A 25,282-nucleotide genomic window follows, 5' to 3' on the forward strand; every position below is an offset into this window, starting at 1 on the left:
TATCTTCACATACCAACTTATTTCAGGATTAGCCAAACCTTGAACTAAGAAGAAAATGTGTTGGGAGGAGGGGGAGCCTCAGCTGTCTCACTCAGGCTTTTCTGGACACAAGAGTCTTTCTGAAGGATGGAGCAAGTTTTGAAGAAGTCCCTATCAGATTACACTTTGTTGACTACTCAGGATCAGCCACTAGGAGGGATGAAGGACTGCATGGAAACTGAATGAAGTTGTGAGACATTTTTTTTTAATTATATAATTTTAGGCTTGTCTTAAAGGGATCACAGAGCAGAATATCCTCCCACCCCTGCTCAGATCTCAAAGGAATCAGTTTACTGTCTGTGGCTTACTAGAATAGTTTTGGTTGCTTCCAGAACTTAGGGCTGGGGTGAGGTTAGGGGGTAACTGAGAAAAGGAGCACAGGACAATGGAAAGAACTTATGTATTCAAAATCAGAACTTCTGATTTTAACTTGTGACTTCCTCACTTGACCTTTAGAGTGACCTTTTTGGGAAAATGGCCCACTCTATAGGCATCAGTGCAGTAATAGGCTAATAGCAGAATGTGGGTTGGGGGAAAAATTAGACTAGATTTATTTGTTTACAAAACATTCTGGGTTTCTCAGAGAAAAGGTATTTATTAGCAGTGGTTTAATTGTCTGGAGAATTTTCTCTTGGTCTAGTCTACAACCATGGGAGTAAATCAGTTTAAAAAAACAAGCTCCAGGCTTGCTTCTTTCATCTGCCTTGTTTTTCCCCCCCACTGCATTAAGTTGCTATGCTGTTCCTCTTGTACCTTTGATCCATAACTCTAGATTCCATAGATGGAAAGTATATTTGTGGGCAAGACCTTTGAGGAAGCTAGCTGGAAAAGAGAATTGGAGTGAGATGGGACTTAGGAAACTAGTTGCTCCTTTGTATGCCATGTTTCTCTCTTGGCCTGTGATAGCAAAGAGGGCACGTGAAGTTCCATTCATCTTCCCACTCTAGATCTGTTTGAAAATAATCACACTATCTCATCCCACTTTTCCCTTGTCTTTCCTCATTAACCAGAGTGCAGTCTACTCATAACCTCCCTTTTTAGGAGCAGCTTTACTCCTTGGAAGCACTCCCAAAGACAAATCCTATTTCCCTGGTTTCCCTGCTTCCTTCTCAGAGCTGAGTTCACACTGCAAGAGAACATGTTTGCTGAACACCGTCCAAAGTAGCAAATTGAGATTCTTTGATTTGGGGAAGAAGTTTGAGAGGAAGCTTTCAGTAATTGGCATGAGATAAGAGAGGACCTAGTCTAAGCCCACTTGGGGCTTGCAGCAGGATCAGTTCAGAGAGAGGTGAGTGTACAGGTTGCTTGCTTTCTTTGTCATCTGTCTGTTTCAGCAGAGGCTCCCAGAGCCGGCTTGGGCTGTCTTGCTGGATCTGCTTATACTAGCTCCGTGGCACTGCACGGAGAGTTCTCAGCCTGATTCAATATTGACTTAACTATCCTGAGACTACTGCCCTCCCTACCCTCCTGCTAGTAGCTTGAAAATGCCCTCTCTCCTGATGCCAACCCCCCTTGGGGTTTTGGGTAACCATTTACCTGAATTCTAGTAGGGCTTGAGCCTGCTTGACTGCTCAGCCCTGTGTTTCTACAAAGAAAAACTAGTACTCAGTCTCCATCTCTACCATTGAGGTCAAGGAGGAAGATGAACTGAGACCTCCTTATAGCAAGATTTGAGTTAGACCTTAAGACATGAGAAGGAACTTCTTAACAGCAGAACAGGTAGCCTAGAGTGATGTGGAATCTCTTTTGAGAGCAACTTTTAAAAATCATTATTAAAGGTATATGTGGCCCAGGCCGGTTTTGCTCAGTGGTTAGAGTGTCAGCCCACGGACCAGACAGTCCCGGGTTCGGTTCCTGCTAAGAGCCTGTACCTCGGTTGCAGTTTGTCCCCGGCCCCAGATGGGGTTGTGTGGGTGGCAACCACTCAATGTGTCTCTCTCACATCGATGTTTCTCTCTCTTCCTCTCTCTCTCTCTCCGGTTCTATATGATGATGATAAATGCAAAATGTCCTTGGGTGAGGGTAAAAAATTTTTTTAAAAAGGTATATGTGCCCTGGCCAGTTTGGCTCAGCGGTTAGAGCGTCGGCCTGCGGTCCGGAGAGACCCGGGTTCGGTTCCTGCTAAGGGCACGTACTTCGGTTGCAGTTTGTCCCCGGCCCTGGTTGGTCGTGCGGGTGGCAGCCACTCGATGTGTCCCTTCACGTCGATGTTTCTCTCTCTCTCTCCCTCCCACTCTATCTGTACAAAAAATGGAAAAATATCCTCGGGTGAGGATAAAAAAAAAAGGTATATGTGCACTTGGTAACAAATCCAATGATATATGAGAGTTTATGGTGAAATTCAACAGTCCCTTTCCATTCATCCCTACTCCTACTCCTTTAGAGTTAACCTCTTAATTAACTCAGTGTTTACTTCTGAAGGTTATCACCAGAGCTTTATTAGACAAAATGCCTATGCCTATTTCTTTTTTCTTTTTTTTCTTTTTATACAGATAGAGTGGGAGGGAGAGAGGAAGGAAGAGAGAGAGAGAAACATCAATGTGAGAGAGAGACATCGAGTGGTTGTCACCCACATGACCCCAACCAGGGCTGGGGACAAACTGAAACCCAGGTACGTGCCCTTAGTGGAAACCGAACCCTGGACTCTCTGGTCCACGGGCTGATGCTCTAACTGCTGAGCCAAACCAGCCAGGGCCTTATGTTTCTATTCCTTGATTTATTGTTACAAAGAGGATTTAGCTCTAGAGGATTTATACCTCTTGTCTATATGATTATGTCATTTTCATGTAAGGAAATGATTATGTCATTTTTATTTTATTATTAAGGAAACTTTAAATAACATATTTGAACCTCCCTTTTATAATAACTTTTTCTATTTATTAATAACTTTTTATTTTGATATAGTTGCAAGACTATTACAGGAAACATTCATATATTCCTTTTTTTTTTTTTTGCTTTTTAATTAAGGTTAGATTTTCTTTTCTTTTTAAATTTATTTAATTAATTTATTTTTGTTATTAATCGTCACCTGAGGATATTTTTCCATTGATTTTTTTTTAATCAGACATAAAATTCCATGTTTATTTATTAATTTTAGAGAGAGAGGAAGGAAGAGGGAGAAAGAGAGAGAAACATTGATGAGAGAGAACATCAATTGGCCCCATCCTGCATGCCCCCCACTGGGAATCGGGCCCACAGCCTGGGCATTTGTCCTAACTGGGAATCAAACTGGCGACCTCTTGGTGCATGAGTCAGTGCTCAACCACTGAGCTACACCGGCTGGACTTTCCATTGATTTTTAGATAGAGTAGAAGGGAGAGAGGGAGGGAGAGAGAAACATCGATGTGGGAGACCCATTGATTGGTTGCCTTTTGCACTACCCCAACTAGGGCCAGGGATCAAATCTGAAACCCAGGTACATGAGTTTGACTGAGAATCGAACCCATGACCCTTTGGTCTGCTGGCAGACACTCTAACCGCTGAGCCAAACCAGGTAGGGCTTTTTTTTTTTTTCATTTATCTTCGAATAGAGCGGGAGGGAGAGAGGGAGGAAGAGAGAGAGAGAAACATGGACGTGAGAGAGACACATCGACTGGTTGCCACCCACACAACCTCAACCGGGGCTGGGGACAAATTGCAACCGAGGTACGTGCCCTTAGTGGGAACTGAACTTGGGCCTCTCTAGTCTGTGGGCTGACACTCTTAACTGCTGAGCCAAACCGGCCAGGGCTATTTTTTTTTATTTTTTTAATTTATCTTTATTGTTGAAAGTATTACAGATGTCCCCCTTTGTTTCCCCAGTAACCCTCTCCACTCCACTCCCACCCCCCATAAGTTCTTTGGTTCTCTTCCCATTCCCTCTCCCCTCACATTCATCAGTCTGTTCCATGCTTCCGCGTCTCTGGATCTATTTTGTTCATCAGTTTATTTTGTTCATTAGATTCCACCTATAAGTGAGATCATGTGATACTGATTTCTCTGATTGGCTTATTTTGCTTAGCATAATACTCTGCAGGTCCCTCCATGTTACCTTAAAGGGTAAGAGATCTTTCTTACAGATGCATAGTATTCCATTGTGTAAATGTACCATGGCTTTTTTATCCACTCATATACTGATGGACACTTGGGCTGTTTCCAGATCTTAGCTTTTGTAAATAGTGCTGCTATGGACATAGGAGTGCATATATTCTTTCTGATTAGTGTTTCAGGCTTCTTAGAATATATTCCTAGATCTTTTCCATTAACTTTTAACAGTCTCTCTTTACTTCCCATCTTGTGGAATGAAGATATTAACTCCGTTTCCCTTTTTCCAACTCATATGATCCATCTCAAAGGGATCTTTTAAAAGGAGGAGGAAAATTGATTCCACCTCTGGAGGCAGAGCACTAAATCAGATGATCTCTTAAAGGCCATTCTATGAAAATACAGGAACATATAAAAACATGCAGATTGGTCTGAACCAATTCGTATTTATTGAGTCCATGGAAAGAGATTTGAAGAAGGGAATGGTGATGAACTGGGTGAGGGCATTGATTTGGGGCTCTTTACTGTCCTGCCCTAGCAGAGACCAGTTCAGTAAGTCCTTTAGTGAAGGCCAATGGAGGGTTTGCCTAGATTCTTTTGAGGTGAAGAGAAGCAGAAAGCCAGGTTAAGTGATAGCATCCCCTCCCCACAGAGTACTCTGGAGACTTTCACTTAAATGCTCAATCACACAGAACACATGCCGATAAACCCCTCTGTCCTCTACAGCTGCTGCTCTGCTCTGAACAAACCCCCTGATGCTCAGCTGAGGATTCCTGACATTGCCTAAACATAGCTGTGGAACCCAGTCAGTTGTCAGCATTTTCACTCATCTTTCCTAGAAGCCAGCTGCTAAGCTGAGTCAGGGGAGGCCTCTTCAGTTCCCTTCCAGTCTCATTGGAAGGCTAGATTAGGCTCCTAGTATAAAATGTAGAGCTTCAGTTGTCTGAATGTCATTGAGAGCCATGGGGGTCATTTGATATTAAAGGTTTGGATTTTCTTCTCTCACTTTTTTCTTATTCTCTGACTTATAAGAGTAAGGGTGCTGAATGCAGTACCTGTTTCTTTCTTTTTCCTTTCACTTTCTTTAGAATGGTTACTTATCAAAGCTGTCTTTTTTTTTGCATTTGAAAGTGAGTGAATTGACATTGAGGACCATATCTGGATTTAGGTTATAGAGAATCCCTTTCTTATTTTTTATTGTCTCAATTGCAAAAAACAACCTAAATTCCCTTCAGAACCTCCTTCTCTTTATGTCTTGCTTCACATGCAGGCAGTCCCTGAGGCTCAAAGAGGCCAGGGGGGAGGCCCGGCTCTAGTTGGGCAGTTTCTAATGGCAGAGCTGCCTCTATAGGAGAGAAGTCTGGTTTTCCTCTACCTCTTGACATCATCTGGTTCCCTGAAGAGTAAAGGCTGCCAAATGGGGTTTCTGTTCAGTGGGAAAGTCCCCTGAATACTGTGATATGGGATTCCTAGCTGAGCCCTAGGATGAAAGAAATGATGTTATCCTTACCACTTTTCCTGGTGCCAGTAATAATCCCCACTATAATCAATTGGGGCAGACTACCACATTTCGTAGTGAGATCTGAGACACTGTATGTGGGAGAATGTCTTAACTTCATCTTCTTTGGAAGTTTTGAAAGATGAACTTTATAAAGTTTTGGTGAATTGAAAGTCTTTGGAGTCGAGAAAAAGGGAAAGATGTGCCAAGTATAGAGAGATTGAGAAGTTGTTTGCATAAAACGATTGAGGCTATCGTGTGAGTTTCTAAGTAGACCTAAAATTTAGGGGTTCCAGTTGAATTAGAATGACCTTCTGGTGCAGAGTGCCGAACAGAGGTGTGGCAGGGGATGACTAAAGCTTTCTTATTATTATTCCTGTGCAACCCATAGTTGCGAGTAGAAACAGATCCACACAGGCAGCCGTGCTGGTTCTGCTGCTTAGAAGGCACTGCGTAATTTGGGAAGAGAGTATAGTGAAAGAGTTGCCACCTTTTTTACCGATGTCAAACTCAAACTGCATCAGGGATGTTAAATTTGGGGATGAACTTCTTGCTTGACAGAGTTGGGAGAAAGATAAACTGAAGTAGCCTTTTTTGGTGATCTCTGAGAACAGAAGAGTTCCCAGTCTGCCTTCCTGCAAGACTTTAATGGTGACTGCTGGGAGACAGGGAGCTAGACTACATAATATCAGGCAGATCAAAGCAATCTTGACTCTCAACATTTCAGAGGTATAAGAAGAGGCACAGGAAGGGTGGCAGTGGAAAGTGGTGCTTTCCAGAGTGATTAGTGAATCTGTATCTGGAGCTTTCTTTTACCTACCCAAAGTATATGCACCCAGGTTCACTAGGGTCAAAGGTGATGTCACTATTAGTTGGAAATTACCTGCGTTCCAGCTCTACAGTAGCCTCTGCCTTCCTGTTGCCCACACTCTTGAACATGTCCTAGATTCACTCTATCTGCATTTGTGAGGAGGCTTCTGAGCTCATTGCTGATAAAAGCCAGACTCTGGAGCTGGGTTGATCTGATATTAACAGTATGCCTCTCCCAGTCCTTACTTTGAAATTTCTTCCTGTTCTGCACTGATTCTTCTGATCTGGATTTGGTGAGGCTCTGGAGAATCATTCTAGGAAGGCAGTGCCTTTTGTCAACAGGGTTCTGTCACTGAATTTCCTTCCAAGAGTCCCTCCAGAGAGGGATTCTTAGTTATGTAATTCCTGTTTTCCCCTGTTCTTTAGATGTTCTAGACCTATGAATTCTAGCCTGATTTCTTCTTTTTTCCACAGCCTGCCTCTCCATTTCTTGAACTATGTGTATGATAATGGGGAAAATAGTGTTGGGATAGCAGGGGGCTATCATAAATGTTTTGGAAGATTTTCAAACAACAAGGTAACTGTAATTCACTTCCCTTTTAATATACAGTATATGCGTGTGTATGCACACGTGTACACACACACTGTCTGCTAACCTGTTCAGTAATTAGAATTCAACTAGCATTTATTGAGTGCTACTTTGTGCCAGGGACAATGCTAGATCTTTTTACATGCATGAAATTATTTATTCTACATGGCAACAGTGAGAAATAAATATGTTCTTCCCTTTTTTTTTTCTGGTAGATTTTTAGTAGAATCTTTAGGGCTCTCTATATACACTATCATGTTATCTGCAAATACTGACAGTTTTACTTCTTTCTTTCCAGTTTAAATGCCTTTTATTTTATCTTCTTGTCTGATTGCTATGGCTAGGACTTCTAGTACTATGTTGAATAAGACTGGTGAAAGCAGACGTACCTGTCTTGTTACTCATCTGAAAGAGAATGCTTGTAGTATTTGCCCATTGAGTATGATGTTCGCTGTGGGTTGTTCTTCCCATTTTTGTAGTCGAGGAAACTGAAACTCAGAAGATATATGGCTTGCATAAGTTTATACATCTCATAATGGCAGAATTTTTGTTGTTAATCCTCGCCCAAGGATATGTTTCCGTTGATCCTTAGAGAGAGTGATTGGAGGGGTGGGAGAGAGAGAGAAACATCAATGTAAAAGAGACACATTGATGGGTTGCCTCCCGCACAAGTCCTGACCAGGGCTGACAATCGAACCTGCAACCAAGGTACATGCCCTTGACCGAATTTGAACCCTCAACCATCAGGTGCACCAGCCGACACTCTAACCATTGAGCCCTACTAACCAGGGCTTTAATGGCAGAATTTTTTTTTCATTGATTTTTTTTTTTTAGAGAGAGTGGAAAGGAGAAAGAGAAACATCAGTGTAAGAGAGAAACATTAATCGGCTGCCTCCTGAACGCCCTGCAGTGGGGATTGAGCCTGCAACCCTGGCATGTGCCTTGACCAGGAATTGAACAGAGACCTCTCAGTCCATGGGAGGACGCTTAATCCACTGAGCCATGCTGGCCGGGCTAATGGCAGAATTTTTAACCCTAGTCTCTTTGACTCTAAGTTCAGGACTCTTTCCACTATACTTTAGCTACCACAGCACTGGAGAAAGGAAATGACATCATGAAGTCAGACAAATGGCATAACTTCAACAGGGTTGATGATAGTTGTTTTAGAGGTGTTTACTTCTTTTTTTTTTTTATCCTCACCCGAGAACATTTTTCCATTTTCTGTTCAGATAGAGTGGGAGGGAGAGAGAGGAACAGAGAGAGAGAGAGAAACATCGATGTGAAAGGGACACATTGAGTGGCTGCCACCCGCACGACCAACCAGGGCCGGGGAAAAACTGCAACCGAGGTACACGCCCTTAGCAGGAACCAAACCCGGGTCTCTCTGGACCACAGGCCAACGCTCTAACCGCTGAGCCAAACCAGCCAGGGCAGTGTTTATTTCTTTTAAAAAAATTTTTTTTTAATATTTATCTTCAGACAGAATGGGAGGGAGAGAGAAAGAAACATCAGTGTGAGTGAGACATCGATTGGCTGCCACCCACACCACCCCAACTGGGGCCGGGGACTAACCATAACCAAGGTACGTGCCCTTGGCTGGAATCGAACCCAGGACTCTTTGGTCCACAGGCCGATGCTCTAACCGCTGAGCCAAACTGGCCAGGACTAGAAGTGTTTATTTCTAAATGAAGCCTGGCCTGGTATTTGCTTGCCCTTATTCCTTGGGAACTTTTATTCTAAAATGAAAGGTAAAAATGTATCTGTAACTATGCCTGGCTGGTGTGGCTCAGTGGATCGAGCATCGTCCCATGGACTGAGAAGTCCCAGTTCAATTCCTGGTCAGGGCACATGCCCAGGTTTCGGGCTCGATCCCCCGTAGGGTGTGTGCAGGAGGCAACCGATCTATACTTCTCTCTCACATCGTTGTTACTATCTCTCTCTCCCTTCCTCTCTCTGTAAAAAATCAATGAAAACATATATTTTTTAAAAGTATCTGTAACTAGAAAAATACATCAAGACTTTAACACTGAATAAAGGTGAGATGTGTATGGAGTGTTATATGTGTAAGGAAATACAGTTTAAAGAGAAAAAGAAAAAGGTTATTGGCAGGCATTTAAATGGAGGCATGGGAAGAGCACAAAGATAGAATACGGACAAGGGAATAACACGAGATTTGCTTCTCAGTCTAGCTGATGAATTTGTAAACATACAAACATAACATATAAAGAACATTTTGCAAATACAATTTAGGAACAGAGCCTAATCTGAGTAACTAAATGCAGAAGGAATGAAGAAGAAAGCAGTGATCAGAAGTGGAGGTAGTCAGGGAAAGCTTCTTTGCGGGAGATGACTTTTCATCTGTTTTTGAAGGAGTCCAGGAAGACAGAAAGAGAGGAGGTGCCTGGGAAGGTTTCATGGCAAAGGGAAGACCTGAGGATGGCACCACTAACCAGTATGTGTATGTGTCTCCCTTTCTATTTCTTTCTCCCTCCTCCCTCCTGTAGCTTGGAAGCTCGAAGTCTGGCTGTGGCCATGGGAGACACGGTAGTGGAGCCTGCCCCCCTGAAGCCAACTTCTGAGCCCACTCCTGGTCCACCAGGGAATAATGGGGGCTCCTTGCTAAGCGTCATCACGGAGGGGGTCGGGGAACTATCAGTGATTGACCCTGAGGTGGCCCAAAAGGCCTGCCAGGAGGTGCTGGAGAAGGTCAAGCTTTTGCATGGAGGTGTGGCCGTCTCTAGCAGAGGCACTCCACTGGAGTTGGTCAATGGGGATGGTATGGACAGTGAGATCCGCTGCCTGGACGATCCTCCTGCCCAGATAAGAGAGGAGGAAGATGAGATGGAGGCCACTGTGGCCTCGGGCACGGCCAAGGGAGCAAGAAGGCGGCGGCAGAACAACTCAGCCAAACAATCTTGGCTACTGAGGCTGTTTGAGTCCAAACTATTTGACATCTCCATGGCCATTTCATACCTGTATAACTCCAAGGAGCCTGGAGTGCAAGCATACATTGGCAACCGGCTCTTCTGCTTTCGCAATGAGGACGTGGACTTCTATCTGCCTCAGTTGCTTAACATGTACATCCACATGGACGAGGACGTAGGTGATGCCATCAAGCCCTACATAGTCCACCGTTGCCGCCAGAGCATTAACTTTTCCCTCCAGTGTGCCCTGTTGCTCGGGGCCTACTCTTCAGACATGCACATTTCCACTCAGCGACACTCCCGTGGGACCAAGCTACGGAAACTGATCCTCTCAGATGAGCTGAAGCCAGCTCACCGAAAGAGGGAGCTGCCCTCCTTGAGCCCAGCCCCTGACACAGGGCTGTCTCCCTCTAAAAGGACTCACCAGCGCTCTAAGTCAGATGCCACCACCAGTATAAGTCTCAGCAGCAATCTGAAACGAACAGCCAGCAACCCCAAAGTGGAGAATGAGGATGAGGTAAAATCCTTGGGAGGGACAGAGGGGCAAGGTGGCATGGAGACAGGATGTCTGACATAGGGTCACTGTCCTTTTCTCTCCTTCCCTCTGTTTCATTTCACTGATAAAAGCATGGAATGTTAGAATGGAAAAAACCCTTAGAATTCATGTATTCCAGCTGCCTCGTTTTACAAAGGAAGAACTCCGAGAGATAGAGTGACTTGTCTCAGGTTATATAGCCAATAGCAAGGCTGATACACCTGACTCTGCCAACGCTGTTTTTACTAAACTGCACTGCCATTCCATTAACTCCTTACTTACTGAGAATTGTGGCAGAGACACTCCCCACCCTGACTTGAGACCTGGGATATCTACCAGAACCTCTCACAGCAGCAGCCACAGGGAGGAGAAGGGACGATGTGTATGAATTTTGTGTGTGCTGGGGGAGGGGAGATGTTAAATAGAACCTCAGCTTCATTCTCCTGACCACTCCTCATAATTCCTCCCACTCCCCGAAGATCCTACTTTTTGTTTTCATAAGGGTAAGATTCATTCCCTATCACTGAGGCATCTGCAGAATGCCTGCTACCTGCATTTGGAAGGGATGTTGATCTTTCCCAAATCATTTAGGAGAAGCACAAAGGAAAGAAGGAAGCAATCTTGGTATAGAATAAATCTCGAACATACCCAGTGTCTAGAAAGAAGAGAGAGCTACAGTAGCCGTTGTGGATATCCATTTAGGATACAAAGGAGATAAGCACATCAGTAGGGACAGATAGCAGGGGAAGTTGCCCAGTGGACAACCAAGTGTCAGTGACCTGGTGTCCCAGCTAGACAATGGTGCCCCAGTTCCCCCCCTGACTCACCACCAGCCTGGCTCCCATCCTGGCTACCAGCCCAGCCTAAGAAAGAAGGGAGAAAAGAATGAGGAATTTGCACTTGTTGGAAAATGCATATAGCCATGGTGCTGACATCTTCCTCTGTGGGGTACATAACCCACCCACGTTTTTGATACAGTGGGACTTCTTTTAGCTAGAAGGAGGTCAGAGTGACTAGGGAAGGGAAAATGCAGGAGGGAAGGAGACTACAGAGCCTGCTTTCTCTGGAAACTCATTATTTTCTTATGATAATTTAATAGGCTAAAGAGCTAACATTTATTGAGTACTTATTATGTGCACATCATGTCAAGTATATATTTTTTTAAATCCTCTCCCAAGCATATTTTTCCATTTTATCTTCAGATAGAGTGGGAGGAAGAGAGAGAGAGCAAGATCGATGTGAGAGAGACACATCGACTGGTTGCTTCCTGCATGACCCCGACCAAGGCTGGGGACCAAACTGCAACCAAGGTACGTGCCCTTGACCAGAATCGAACCCACAACTCTTTGGGCCAATGTTCTAACCACTGACCCATACTGGCCAGGACACAAGTACTTTACACCAACCGTGACAGACAGGTTTATTTTACCACTCTGTAAACAGGCTTTGAGAAGTTAGAGGATTTGTCCAAGGTCTCTCAACTAGTGCATGCCAGACTAGGCCTCACATCACAGCTGGTGCTCCTAATCATTCAGCAGATCAATCTTGGTTGTTTCTCAACATCTGCTTTCCCTGGTTCTCAGCTGTCAGAGTCTGTCTGGAAAAGAACAGCCAACGCTTTATCCATCTTGGTTTCCATATCCATGCATAGGCAGAACTCAGCTGTTCTCAAAACCAAAAGGGACCATTTTCATTTCTGGTTGTGCTTGACAGGGAAGCCCAAGGTCATGAGGGTAGTTGTTGCAGAGCAAGAAGAATCATCCAGATCTGGAGGGACTAAGGTCATGAATGGATTGAGAGCTCTTCCTCTTGGGGTCAAGTCTAGCAGTATGAATGTGAGCACTGGGAATTGAATCCCTGGTCCCTCTTGTCAAGTTTGCCTTTTCTCTGTATATATTTTGTATTCTCATCTTAGCACCAGAAAGGGTGAAGCCTTAGGGCTTTTCTTACTCTGTGCTGATCCTCAGTTCCTCTTCCTTGGATCTTAACTCCTGCCCAGGTGGGATGATGGGTGACACACTGAGATGCAGGTATTTTGTGAGTGCCTAAATCCTCTAAGGAGGCCTCTCCAGCTGCCATTCTTTCCAACGTGGCTTCATTATGGTGGGACACTAGATCTAGGAAAGGCCTCCTAGGTTATCTGATGTTGGCCGAATGAGACACCTGAATCCACTGTGGCTCCTCAGGAAACATGAGAGTGAAAGTGAGAGAGAATAAATAGGAATATCACTAGGAGTCTAAACATTGGAATCTTCAGCACAGAGGTCTCTCCACACGCCTTTGGCATTTTGAGGATACATCTATCAAGGCCTTTGTCCCCCAAATACCAGTACATCTTCTCCCCTGTCATGCAATATATATTTGCTCAACAAATAGTTATTGAGCTTGTGCAATGTGTAAAGCCCTGTGCTAGGGGCAGTGGAGGATGGAAGATAAAGTGCTGTCCTCTCCAGGAACTTACAAGGTAATATGGAGACCCCATTATCTAGGGCACCGTTTAGTATGTGACTCTTGATTTTGTATCATGAAACTTTACTGAACTTATTCTAAGTTTTTTGGTGGAGTTTCTGACTTGTGAAAAGGTTTTCTTACATATAAGGAAGACATATACAGCTTACTAACACCAGGTGCATAATTATCTAAGGTCTGAGCAAAGACTCTGGAAGGAAAGGCTAGAAGGAGACCTGACACTCTGCTCCCATCCCTTGTTATCCCCCATGGATTCTGAAATTAATCTAATGCTCCTGCCACCAGTAGAGGTGCTCGGAGGGTGAGACCCAGAGAAGACCTGCAGTCTCCCTGCAGAGCTCTTCTCTGCTCAGACCTCACAGAGGCTCCTATTTTCTTTTAACGGGGTATCTTTTACCCTCTTCCCTACAATCAGAGCTCTAGCACTTTTTCTCCCCTCTCACATCCCCCAAATCCACACCTTCAAAGCAGTGTTTGTTTTTTTTAAAGAAAATCTTTTTTTTTTCTTTTTTTTTTTTAGAGCAAGGGGAAGGGAGAGAGAGAGATAAAAACATTGATGAGAGAGAACACCGATTGGCCATCTCTGCATGCTCCCCACTAGGGATCAGGCCCACAACCTAGGCATGTGCTCTGACCAGGAATCAAACCTGCGACCTCTTGATGCATGGGTGGATGCTCAACCACTGTCACACCGGCTGGGCTCAAAGCAGTTTTTATCTGCCTAGTCATGGAACTGTGCTCAGGTTTCCCTTCCCATTAGTAACCAAATGGTAAATCATTTGGCATAGGGTGGGGGCACAGTATGCCCCACCCCACACCCTGCCCCACAAAATGGCACTTGAGTGGATCAGCTTTGTCTTTTCAGGACTGTAACCTTTGTACAGAGAAATCTGCTGCATGTCACACTGGAAGCCCCAGTGGGCCTTCCAGCCCAATATGGTGTGATATCAGCTTCTTGGCCTCCGCTTTTTTCCTTGGAGCTGACTCAGTATGAGTGACTCAAATCTACAGAGTAGGAGAGAGGAGCCATCATGCTATACCTCCCCTCCCCCAAGGCTGTTAATGAGTCAGACAGGACCTGTGTATGGGAGAATCAGCTGGATCATTGCTCAGAGAGCCAGGATCCTGCCTGTTATTCCTTCCCCGACCAGTTCATGGGTAGAAATTGAACAACTAAGTCGTAATAGATTTTGGTATCCTCACTGCTTCAGTTCTCCCTCCCACTTCCACCCAAAGCAGAAGAGTTGTTGCCTTGGGAGTGTTTGGCTTGGCTTCTTCCCTCAGAGTGCCTCTCTCCCCAGATTCTTCAGGGAAAGGCCTGACTATAGAACCTCCAGCCAAAATAGGACTTATACCATGGAACTGAATTAAGTAGATGCTTGAAATGCTAATTGCAGAGTAGGGGCTCTGACCACTGCCCTCCTGCCCTGGGAACTTCCAGGACTTTGTCCCTTAAGTTCAGGCCCCTCCCCTCCTGCAGGTTTGTGCACAGGCACTGCCCCTTCTCCCTGCTCTGGGAGAGCTTGTTGCACAGAACCCAGGATGGGCCTGTGCACGAGCTGCAGCAGAGCTAGAGCCACTAAAGGAGAGTTTGACCACTGGCCCTTTCCTCCGTTTTGCTCACAGATCCCAGTAAGACACAGGAATGGGCAAGGTTTAGATAACCCCCCTGGGCTGGGACTAGGGAAGCTGCTACTTAGCAGCTCACCTTTCACAGATTTAGTAAGCAAGGACCTAGCTCCCAACTTACGGCAAAAAAAATTGTAATTATTGTTATGTAAAATGGCCTGATAGGATGCCTGTGGAGGTTTGATAGATAGGAAGGGTATCCATCCTTTACTCCAGCAGCATCTAGCCCAGAGATTTCATACTCACAGGTTTGTGGTACCCCTTGTCACATGGTTTAAGGTTGGGATGAGGCTTCCCAGGATGATGACGCTAACTTGAGGAGATATACCTGGCACTGAGTTTAACTCTTCTGCTTCCTCTTTGATGTTTCTAAGAAGCTGGAGGAACACAGTATGAGGCCATGCAGCTTGTTAAATTCAGTCCCTCTGTGGTGGCCTCCAGGGAGAAGGGTTTATTTGAAAGCAGGATTACCTCCCTAAGGGTCCCGGCTTTAGGGTTTTGTCCCAGGAGGAAGATTTCTTGCAGGCAAGAATAGAAGGGTGAAAGTGTAAACAGAGGCAGTTGTCTCTTCAACTCTTCTGACCTCAAGGTCTGAGCTTGCCTTCCAGCCTTTCCCACAGTGTCAAGAATCTGGGCAAGTGGCATTTCTAGGTCGACTTTCTTTCATTAAAGCAGAAAGGTAGAGCTACACAAGAGAAGCAGGTATGATCCAAGTTGGACCTAAATTCTTTGCCTTTGTCTCTCTCCCCTCCCTCCCTGCCCCCTTCTTCTCCCCTTGCCCTCTGGCCCTTTCCCAGGAGCTCTCTTCCAGCACCGAGAGTATTGATAATTCATTCAGTTCCGTAAGTGGGGCCAGGCTGGGACTGGGTGGCAGGCCCCCCCCATGGCCGCATTTCCTCTCCGTCCCCAGGTCTTCTGAGTCCCCAAACCAAGGTTGGAGTTAAAAGGTGCCTTTTCTTCCTAGGAGATCAGCCCCTCCCTCCCAGGTCTCCCAGACCTGGAGGAGTCCCCTGCCTATCACCAGTGCCCTGAGCCCAGGCTCAGTGGGGCTCAGTTGATCCTTTTCCCAAAGACAGCTGGGATGCAGTGTGATTTAGCCTCCTCCAGCTCCTGGGTCTCTAGATCAAACAGCTGGGAGAGAGGTCAAATTTACCCCTGGACTGATGCCAACAACCGCTTGGCAGAAACCCCCAGGATCCTGTTTCTTCCACCCGGGACCCTTTCCCCATGGCTTCTGCCGTCAGACCATCAAATATTTATTCAGTGTTTTCTAAATGCTAGGCCCTGTGCTGGGTGAGCTGATTCCAAAAGCATACAAGATTTGGCCTGAAGGGAAGTTTTACCTCCCCACAGCCCATTTTCTTTTTAACTTCAACCACATTTCTTCCAGGTCTGAGTTCCCTTTCCCAGCTCCCTGCCCAGGATGTTCCTTAATCATCATTCTCTTTTCTTGTTGCCTCTGGACTAACCCCTGACCCTCTGGTCCCACAGGGTCTTGGACCTTGTTGCTGGGCAGAGACGTGAGAGGAAATGCTGGACCGACCCTGTGGGAGTTTGGATGATTTTTTTTACATTTTATTTTTGATTTGTCTACCCAATCCGTTTTCTCTATTCTGTGCTGATCCCCTTTTAATCATGATTCCTATCTCCTCCCATGTGGCAGAGCCTGTCTCTGGAGGCCTGCGGTCACATTTTCAACATGTTCATGTAACTTAGGGGCCCCCGACCCAAATGCTGATTTGAAGATGGGAAGGAATTCTGCCTTTTGAAATCTGAGATGACTGAATTGGTTGGGGTGGAGGATCCTTGGGACAGTGACAATTTGCCACCTGAGTGGATGGATTAGGGGATCAGGATGAATGAAGAAGTGAGTCCTCTTCCTTTCTTTCTCTTTCTCTGTTAGGCCCCTGAGGTATTTCAGGGACCACAGAAGCCTAGTTCTACTGTCTTCCTGTATCTCTTTTCAAGCCTGCTTCCCAAAGCATTTGTGACTGATTTAGATACCCTATTTATTATTGTGGGGCCCCAGAGCTAGCCGCCTGTCGGGTCGAGGCTGAGAGATGAGCTGTTCCTTTGAACTGGCTCTAAACACATGCAGAGGTGGGCCTGGTACTGCCCAGCTTTCAAAAGAAGCTCTTTTTTGCAGTTTGAGGGAGTGAGGGTAGAAATCTTCAATCAGGAAACTAAGCGAGACACACAGAGAGGGAGAAAAATGTCTGGTGAGTGAAATGCTGTTTCTATGAATGGAGGAGATAATTGTTCTTATCTAGCTGAGGGGAGATGGGATGGGGACCTGGGTGGCTATCTTGATAAAGTGCCTCTTAAGGTAGAAGGAATTAGGGAAAAGAGCCCCTCTTCATGTCTAGCTGAGTCCATCTTTTCCCTCACCTCACTCCCCAGACTCACTTTGCCCTTTCTGGGAATGAATGAAATGCCAGGCATGAGGAGCCAAGCTTACAACAGGGAGCCAATATGGGACCCTAGTCCTGAGAGGTAGGGGAAGAGGACCCAAGAATGAATCATGGGAAAAGGACAGGCCTTCAGGGCCATCATTGAGGAGTGAAAGGAGTTACTGCTTTCCCCACCCACCTGCCCACACCAGCCTTCTTCCATCTGCTTTTTCTTTTCCCATTGATCATTCCCTAATTAATCCCAAATCTGCTCATCCTCGTCTCATCCCCTGCATGCGCACTGAGCTCTTGTAAGAGATCGTGGGGTGGACGGGGATACTATGTAAAGCAACAAAAGTCATTTGAATGGAGTGAGGCCTTCCTCCTTTGAAAGGGAACTATTGACTTGGAGCTCCCCTCCCGAGCCATGGGCCCTGGCAGAGCCCCAGCCCAAGGATCCAGGTGGGGAGAAGAACACCCCATTCTCAAGACGGGTGAAGCAGCTGTTCTCTCCGGGGCCCTGTAACCTCTCTGGATATTGTCCCTTGGACCCATCTTGAAGCCTTGGAAGAGTTTCTGAGGGACTCGAGCCCAGGAGAAGAGGGGTGCATCCCAGTAACCTGGATTCACATTTCCTTTACCCTCAGTAAACAGCCTATGGAAAAGGAATGTGCTGGCTCTTTCACCTGTTCCCAGTTCAAGTTGCCGGGGAAGGTGGGGGGGTCTCCTACTAGGGTTGGAAAGTAGCTCCTTCCCTGGAGTTCTCCAGACACTGGGATCCCTGGCCTGCGTGGCCAGGAGTGACTGAGTGGGTGGGCCGCTCTTTGCTATGGTTTCCTTACCGTCTTTTACTGCACCCCTACCTCCTATAGCCTGTCAGACTGGCTCCTGAGCGAGAATTCATCAAGTCCCTGATGGCAATAGGCAAGCGGTTGGCCACACTCCCCACCAAGGAGCAGAAAACACAGCGGCTGATCTCAGAGCTCTCCCTGCTCAACCATAAGCTCCCTGCCCGAGTCTGGCTGCCCACTGCCGGCTTTGACCACCACGTGGTCCGCGTACCCCATACCCAGGCTGTTGTCCTCAACTCCAAGGACAAGGTAGGTGGGCTCTACTCCATGGTTGTGTAGGATTTGTGCCTGTGCCGATATGCCCCACCAGCATCCCAGACTCCTTCATGGTTCATGGGCACGTGTCCACCTTGACTTGACCTCATGCTGTTGTGATTCTGAGGGCCCTCTTGTTCCCCTTCTTGGGCTTTGTTTTTCTGGATCACAGAGGCATGATCTTTCCAGCTCACCTCTTGCTATGTCTCAGGAGAGAGTCACTCTCCACCCCTCCTTACCAGTCCTTTTGGTAGCTCTTTAGCAGCCCTCTATAACTTGTAGACTCTCTGGGTATAGCAACATGAGAATAGAGAAATCTTTTGTTTCTAAAACTTTTTCTGAATAGAGTGGGCAAGGAGGAGAGAATTAGCCTTATTCACATTGGAGAGAATTAGCTAAATTTGTCTGCTGGTTGGATTTTTCTTTTAGAAGTATTGAAGATTAGAGCCCTGCTTGGGACAGTGCCCCACTTTTTCCTAGTATTTTTGTCTTTAGGACAAGTCCCCAGAGGCTTCCACTGATGGGTTAGAAATGATAGTTTGGAGTAGTTTTACCCAAGTGCATCATCTACACATTTTGAAGCTCAGCTGAACCATTTTGAAGACGTGGGTGCATAGGACAAGTTCCTACCCTATATATGGTGTTCATAGTGTAAGGGGACTAATGGTTGAGGGGTGAAGCTAGGAGTGGGCAGCAGGAAGAACTATGTTAACAGAGTTGAGATTTGGGGGACAGTGGTACAAGTGAATTGCAAATACTTTTCTCACTTTCCCCAGGCTCCCTACCTAATCTATGTGGAAGTCCTTGAATGTGAAAACTTTGACACCACCAATGTCCCCGCTCGGATCCCTGAGAACCGAATCCGGAGCACACGGTCTGTAGAGAACCTGCCCGAATATGGTATCACCCATGAGCAGCGGGCAGGCAGCTTCAGTACTGTGCCCAACTATGACAACGATGATGAGGCCTGGTCAGTGGACGACATAGGAGAGCTACAGGTGGAGGTGAGAGAGCTCAAGGAGGTAATACTAGAGCACAACACCTATTCTCCAGAAGCTTCCAATGAATTTGAGACAAGACAACACACCCTGAAGCAGGCTGAGGCAGGCGCCCAAATGTGAGGGGGAGGTAGTAAGGGATATGAAAGGGGGAAGCGCTGAGCAGCTTCAGTCTGGAGTAGATTTAGATATAGCTAATTTTCCTGCAGGAGGAATTTAGGTTAAATGTAAGGAGGGACTTCTAAGTTGAGAGTGAGAGAAATTGAATCAAAATATTTATTGAACACCTGCTATATAAATTTGTTTTAGGAAAGCAGAGAATGGTAAATTATCCATTCACTGAAGAACTATTTATGGAGGGCCGTCTTTGTGCCAGCCCTGAATGCCATGTGCTGGTGGACAAGACCTGGCCCCTGCCTGCAAGGAGTTCTGACCTAATAGGAGAGAGTAGAAGACCAGTCAGCAAATAGTTGTGGTATGGTGTGATCCAGGTTATGCTGGAGGATGGGGAATTATGAGAGCACCTGATCGGGGAGGGGGGCGGGTAGCATTTACTTCAGACTTGGAGTTGGACACACCCCAAAAGATTTCCTGAAGGAAGTAATATCTCAGCTGAGGCCTAAAGATGGGTATGAATTGCCTGGGCAGTGTTCAGGCAGAAGGATAGCATGTGCAATGACTGGAAGACAGGAAAGCTTGGCTCATCTTAGGAACTGAAAGAAATTTTGTGTGATGTGTGAAGTGGTGACAAATGAGGCTGGAGAGGCCGGCACAGGCCAGATGGAGGCAGGATCCTGTAACCCGCGGAAAGAAACGTGGAATGTATTCTGGGGTTGTATGGAGCCAGAGAAGGGTTTTATGTAGGGCTGTGACACAAACAGATCTCACTTTGGGAAAAGACAGACTCTGTCCTTGAGCTTACAGTCCACTTGGGGAGACTGGACACAGACATTTAAGAAAATAACGTAAGAGCCCTGGCCGGTTTGGCTCAGCGGTTAGAGCGTCGGCCTGCGGTCTAGTGAGACCTGGGTTCAGTTCCCACTAAGGGCACGTACCTCGGTTGCAGTTTGTCCCTGGCCCTGGTTGCCTGGTTGGTCGTGTGGGTGGCAGCCACTTGATGTGTCCCTTTCACGTTGATGTTTCTCTCTCTCTCTCTCTGTTCCTCTCTCTCCTTCCCACTCTATCTGAACTAGAGAGGAAGAGGAAATTAGATTGAAGAATCTAGTCTGGAGAGTCTGTTCTGGACTCTAAGGGAGGATGCATACCTAGCCTTGGGGAGCTCTCAGTATAAGACTGAAAGTTTGCTTTTTGGTGGTCACAGTAGTGGTCCCAGCTGGAGTGGCTTGGTTGGAGCAGCGTCTTTGATACCAAAAGGTTGCAGGTTTGATTCCCAGTCAGGGCACATTACCTGGGTTGTGAGTTCCATCCCTGGTGAGAGTAGGTACAGAATTGATGTTTCTCACATCTCTCTCTCTGTCTCTCCCTCTCTTATTCCCTCCCTTCCTCTCCCCCTCCCCCTTCCTCTCTCAAAGCAGGTCCTTGAGGGAGGATTTGTGTGTGTGTATGTGTGTGGTATGTGCCCCTAGTGGGAACCAAATCTGGGACTCTCTGGTCCACAGGCTGACGCTCAACCACTGAGCCAAAATGGCCAGGGCTGAGGGAAGATTTTTTTAAAAAATTTTAGACTTCCAGCCCTGGCCGGTTTTGCTCAGTAGTTAGAGCGTCGGCCTGCGGTCCAGAGAGTCTCGGGTTAGGTTCCCTCTAAGGGCGCGTACCTCAGTTGCAGTTTGTCCCCAGCCCTGGTTGGTCGTGCGGGTGGCAGCCACTCGATGTGTCCCTTTCACATCGATGTTTCTCTCTCTCTCTGTTCCTCTCTCTCCTTCCCACTCTATCTGAACAAAAAGTGGAAAAATGTCCTCGGGTGAGGATAAAAAAAAAATTTTTTTTAATAAAAAAATATAAAAAAAAAATTTTATACTTCCAGATCCATTTCTAATAATTCTACTCCAGATTGATGGTGCCATATGGAAATCTGGTTTTACCAGCATTCCAGGTGTTTCTAATATAGGTAGATCCCACTTTGAGAAACACCACTGTAGGGCCTGTGTGATTGGTTAGGCAGTTTGGAGTCCAGGTAATCAGGATGGTGTGTAACCAGGGAGACTGTATGGAGCAGGTAGGAAAAGAGGGAAGAAGCACCAGCTTTTGTTTAATCTATATCCAGTTTAGACCTAAACATGATCATGACATGCAGATAGAAATCACTCAGGGTGCATTGCAGAGGAGGTGAAAGAGCCGAGACCTGTGCCTAGTGTTTTCTGACCTACCGTCCCCTGCTCTTTCCAGCTTCCTGAAGTGCACACCAACAGCTGTGACAACATCTCCCAGTTCTCTGTGGACAGCATCACCAGCCAGGAGAGCAAGGAGCCTGTGTTCATTGCAGCAGGGGACATCCGGTATGGCCTGACCACACTGCCTCTCTCTTCTTCCTTTCTGTCAGCCTGTGTCTTTCCCTTTTCTCTCTCTTTACTGTTCTTGTCCTGAGGCCACCAAACTTGAAGCAATGAAGGTGCAGGTGGAGAAATTACTGGGCTACTACAGAAGGAAATTAAATGTTAAAAGGACTCCAAAGGGAGGAATTAGAGCAGCATTTCTCAGAGTGGGTCTGAGGACTACACATCAGAACCAGGGAAGAGAGACCTTGTTGAAAACGCAGATACTGGAGCCATAGCTGTTCCGAACCAGAATCTTGGTAGAGGAATGGGGAGGACCTGGTGATCTGCGTTTTGTATCATGATTCCAAACCACCATGTTAGCAAAAAGGTATCAGTATCTGTCTGTGCCTAGAATCAAGGAAACAGTGCAGGAAAAGCTGCCATAGACAGAGACCTGAAGCTCAGGGGTAACTCTTCCAAGCAAATGGTATCGTTTCTTCCTACTAGACGGCGCCTTTCGGAGCAGCTGGCGCACACGCCCACAGCCTTCAAACGAGACCCAGAAGACCCTTCTGCAGTTGCTCTCAAAGAACCCTGGCAGGAGAAAGTACGGTGAGTTGGGTGGGGGGCAGGGTGTCTCTAGCCCTCTCAAAGCTTGGAGGCAACTGCATGTACTCACTGCACCATCCCACTGTCCCTCAGGCTCCCCCCCAAATCCATCAGGCTCCCAGGTGGTCTGAGTAGTTCTAGGGAGTTTGATTTGGAGTTTTGGTAGTTGTGTCTCTGTCCTCACCTTGGCACCTTTTGCTTCTCTACACAGGCGGATCAGAGAGGGCTCCCCCTATGGCCATCTCCCCAATTGGCGGCTCCTGTCAGTCATTGTCAAGTGTGGGGATGATCTTCGGCAGGAGCTGCTGGCCTTCCAGGTGTTGAAGCAACTGCAGGTAAGAAAAGGGAGGGATCCCAGCTGGTGTAGCTCAGTGGATTGAGCATCCTCCCATGGACTCAGAGGTCCCAGTTCAATTCCCAGTCAGGGCACATGCCCGGGTTTCAGGCTCAATCTCCAGTAGGGGGCATGCAGGAGGTAGCCAATCAATGTTTCTCACATGGATGTTTCTATTCTCTCTCCCCTCCTCTCTAAAAAAGCAATAAAGTCCGGCCGGTGTGGCTCACTGGTTGAGCATCGACCCATGCACCAAGAGGTTGCCGGTTCGATTCCCAGTCAGGGCACATGCCCAGGTTGTGGGCCCGATCCCCAATGTGGGGCATGCAGGAGGCAACCAATCGATGTTCTCTCTCATCAATGTTTCTCTCTCTCTTCCTCTCTCTCCCTCCCACTCTATCTGAATAAAAAATGGAAAAATCTCCTTGGGTGAGGAGAAAAAAAAAAAAGAAAAGAGCCCTGGTCGGCCTGCGGACCAGACAGTCCTGAGTTCAGTGCCTGCTAGGGGCACGGACCAAAAAAAAAAAAGGAGGGAGAGAGAAGAGGAACTCAGTCCAACTGAAGCCCACCTGAGGTGACCACACAGGTTGTTCTGCAGCAAACTTGACTGAGGACCAGCTTCCTGCCTAGGTCTAAACTGGATATAGATTAAACAAAAGCTGGTGCTTCTTCCCCATTATTTCCCCAAGTACAGCCACAAAAACAGCTGCACAGCGACCTCTTGTGGTCCTTTTGTGATTTGTACCCACTCTGATCGATGAACTTCAGGGTGCTGCTGGCTTTGTCAAAACTCCCATCTGACAAAGACAACAGTATGATGATTATCAGAGGAAAGTGGGGGGAGGAGGTAGAAGAGGTTAAAGGGGGGATAAATGGTGACAGGAGGAGACTTGACTTTGGGTGGTGAACACACAATACAATATACAGGTGATGTATAATTTTATTAACCAATGTCACCCCAATAAATGCAATACAAATTAAATGAATAATCCCATCTGGTCTTGATAAATGGGTTGCAGTGTGCTGAGATGTCAGTCCCCTGAGCCTCTGGGTTGGTCGCCTGCCAGCAGCTTCACCTGTTTAATCCAGTTCTTTATATAAATATTTTCATTTTCTAAGTAAGTTTTCTGTGGACCTAAATCCTTTTTCACCTTTTCCTTATTCTTTGAATTTGGATTAATAGCTTCCTCTCGCTGCTTGTGTTGTTTCCTGTTCTCCCTGCCTTTTGGGGACTGTCTACCTATGAGATGCCTTTTCCACATACCTCACTGTGTCTTGTCAGGCCCTGGATTTTTCTTTAAAAGTGGGTTTTACTCCCCTGAACACCTAGGATCCAAGGACACCAAAGTGGGAATTGTACAAGGTTGGGGATACAGGAGGATTTTAGCCTCCTCCTTCCATTTGAATGAAAGATGATGGTCCCAGTGCTTCTGTGTCTTCTTGCAGTCCATTTGGGAACAGGAGCGAGTGCCCCTGTGGATCAAGCCATACAAGATTCTTGTGATTTCGGCTGACAGTGGCATGATTGAACCAGTGGTCAACGCTGTGTCCATCCACCAGGTGAAGAAACAGTCACAGCTCTCCTTGCTCGATTACTTCCTGCAGGAGCATGGCAGTTATACCACTGAAGCATTCCTTAGTGCCCAGCGCAATTTTGTGCAAAGCTGTGCTGGCTACTGCTTGGTTTGCTACCTGCTACAAGTCAAGGACAGGTAGGTAAATTCCTGCCCCCTCATCCTAACCTTTATTCCAGGATTATCTCTGTCCCTTCATGTGTAGTTCTCATATACTTCATCACCACTTTCCACTACCAAGATGTAAAAGTTGAAACAACATGCTTTAAGCAGAACCAGACATGTTTACATGCTATTAAGCCAAGCAGACAGACTGACAAGTCCTAGGGTAAAGGAGCAAACACGTGAAGGATTTATGGGAGAAGCAGGGATTTAAGCGAGCAGACTCTTGAAGGATAAAGGAGAATGAGGGCAGAGAAGGCTGTGGGGGAAGGATGCTCCAGGCAGAGGAACAAGTCGGTGTGATTAAAGCTTGGGCTGGTTCTGGCCAGGTAGCTCAGTTGGTTAGAGTGTTGTCCCAGTATGCCAAGATTGTGGGTTTGATCCCCAGTCAGAGAACATACAAGAATCAACCAATGGTGCAGTTTGTCCCCGGCCCTGGTTGGTCATGCGGGTGGCAGCCACTCGATGTGTCCCTTCACATCGATGTTTCTCTTTCTCTCTCTTCCTCTCTCTCCCTCCCGCTCTATCTGAACAAAAAAATGGAAAAATGTCCTCGGGTGAGGATAAAAAAAAAAAAGAATCAACCAATGGCCTAGCTGGTGTGGCTCAGCAGTTGAGTGTTGACCCAGGCACCAAGAGGTTGCTGGTTCGATTCCTGGTTAGGGCATATGCCCAGGTTGTGGGCCTAATGTCCAGTTGGGGGCATGCAGGAGGCAGCCAATCGATGTTCTCTCCTCCCTTCCTCTCTCTCTAAAAATCAATAAAGAAAAAAAAATTTAGCCCTGGCCGGTTTGGCTCAGTGGTTGGAGCTTCGCCCACAGACCAATGCGTCGCAGGTTCAATTCTGGTCAAGGGCACGTACCTCAATTGCAGTTCGTCCCCAGCCCTGGTTGGGGTTGTGCGGGAGGCAGCCACTCAATGTGTCCCTTTCACATTGTTTCTCTCTGTCTCTCTCTCCCTCCCACTCTGAACAAAAGTGGAGAAATGTCCTCGGGTGAGGATTTAAAAAAAAAATTTAAGAGGATTCTTTTTTAAAAAATCAAATAATGAATGCATAAGCAAGTGGAACAACAAACCAATGTTTCTCTGTCTCTCTCTCTCAATAAATAATAAAGAAAATTTAGGAAAAGCTTGGGCTCTGCTGCCTGGCAGGAGACT

General features: G+C 46.4%; 1 protein-coding gene across 5 annotated transcripts in view; it reads left to right on the forward strand.

Annotated features, from left to right (window-relative positions):
• PI4KB (phosphatidylinositol 4-kinase beta) overlaps positions 1 to 25,282 on the forward strand; it is a 40,780-nt gene that overhangs the window by 10,655 nt on the left and 4,843 nt on the right. For 4 of the 5 annotated variants that reach the window (XR_004960862.1, XM_036271926.1, XM_036271925.1 and 1 more), the window contains exons 2-9: positions 9,464 to 10,400; positions 15,314 to 15,358; positions 17,779 to 18,006; positions 18,789 to 19,016; positions 21,357 to 21,466; positions 21,953 to 22,057; positions 22,266 to 22,389; positions 23,835 to 24,100. Coding sequence is in view for 4 of the 5 variants with exons in the window: in XM_036271926.1 (XP_036127819.1) it covers positions 9,492 to 10,400; positions 15,314 to 15,358; positions 17,779 to 18,006; positions 18,789 to 19,016; positions 21,357 to 21,466; positions 21,953 to 22,057; positions 22,266 to 22,389; positions 23,835 to 24,100 (2,015 nt within the window). In the remaining variant the exon portion in view is untranslated. The remainder of the gene's footprint in view (positions 1 to 9,463; positions 10,401 to 15,313; positions 15,359 to 17,778; positions 18,007 to 18,788; positions 19,017 to 21,356; positions 21,467 to 21,952; positions 22,058 to 22,265; positions 22,390 to 23,834; positions 24,101 to 25,282) is intronic. The other variant, XM_036271927.1, reaches the window with a different exon arrangement.

Source organism: Molossus molossus, unplaced genomic scaffold (assembly GCF_014108415.1).
Source record: "Molossus molossus isolate mMolMol1 unplaced genomic scaffold, mMolMol1.p scaffold_m16_p_20, whole genome shotgun sequence".
In the NCBI taxonomy this organism is placed as follows: Eukaryota; Metazoa; Chordata; class Mammalia; order Chiroptera; family Molossidae; genus Molossus; species Molossus molossus.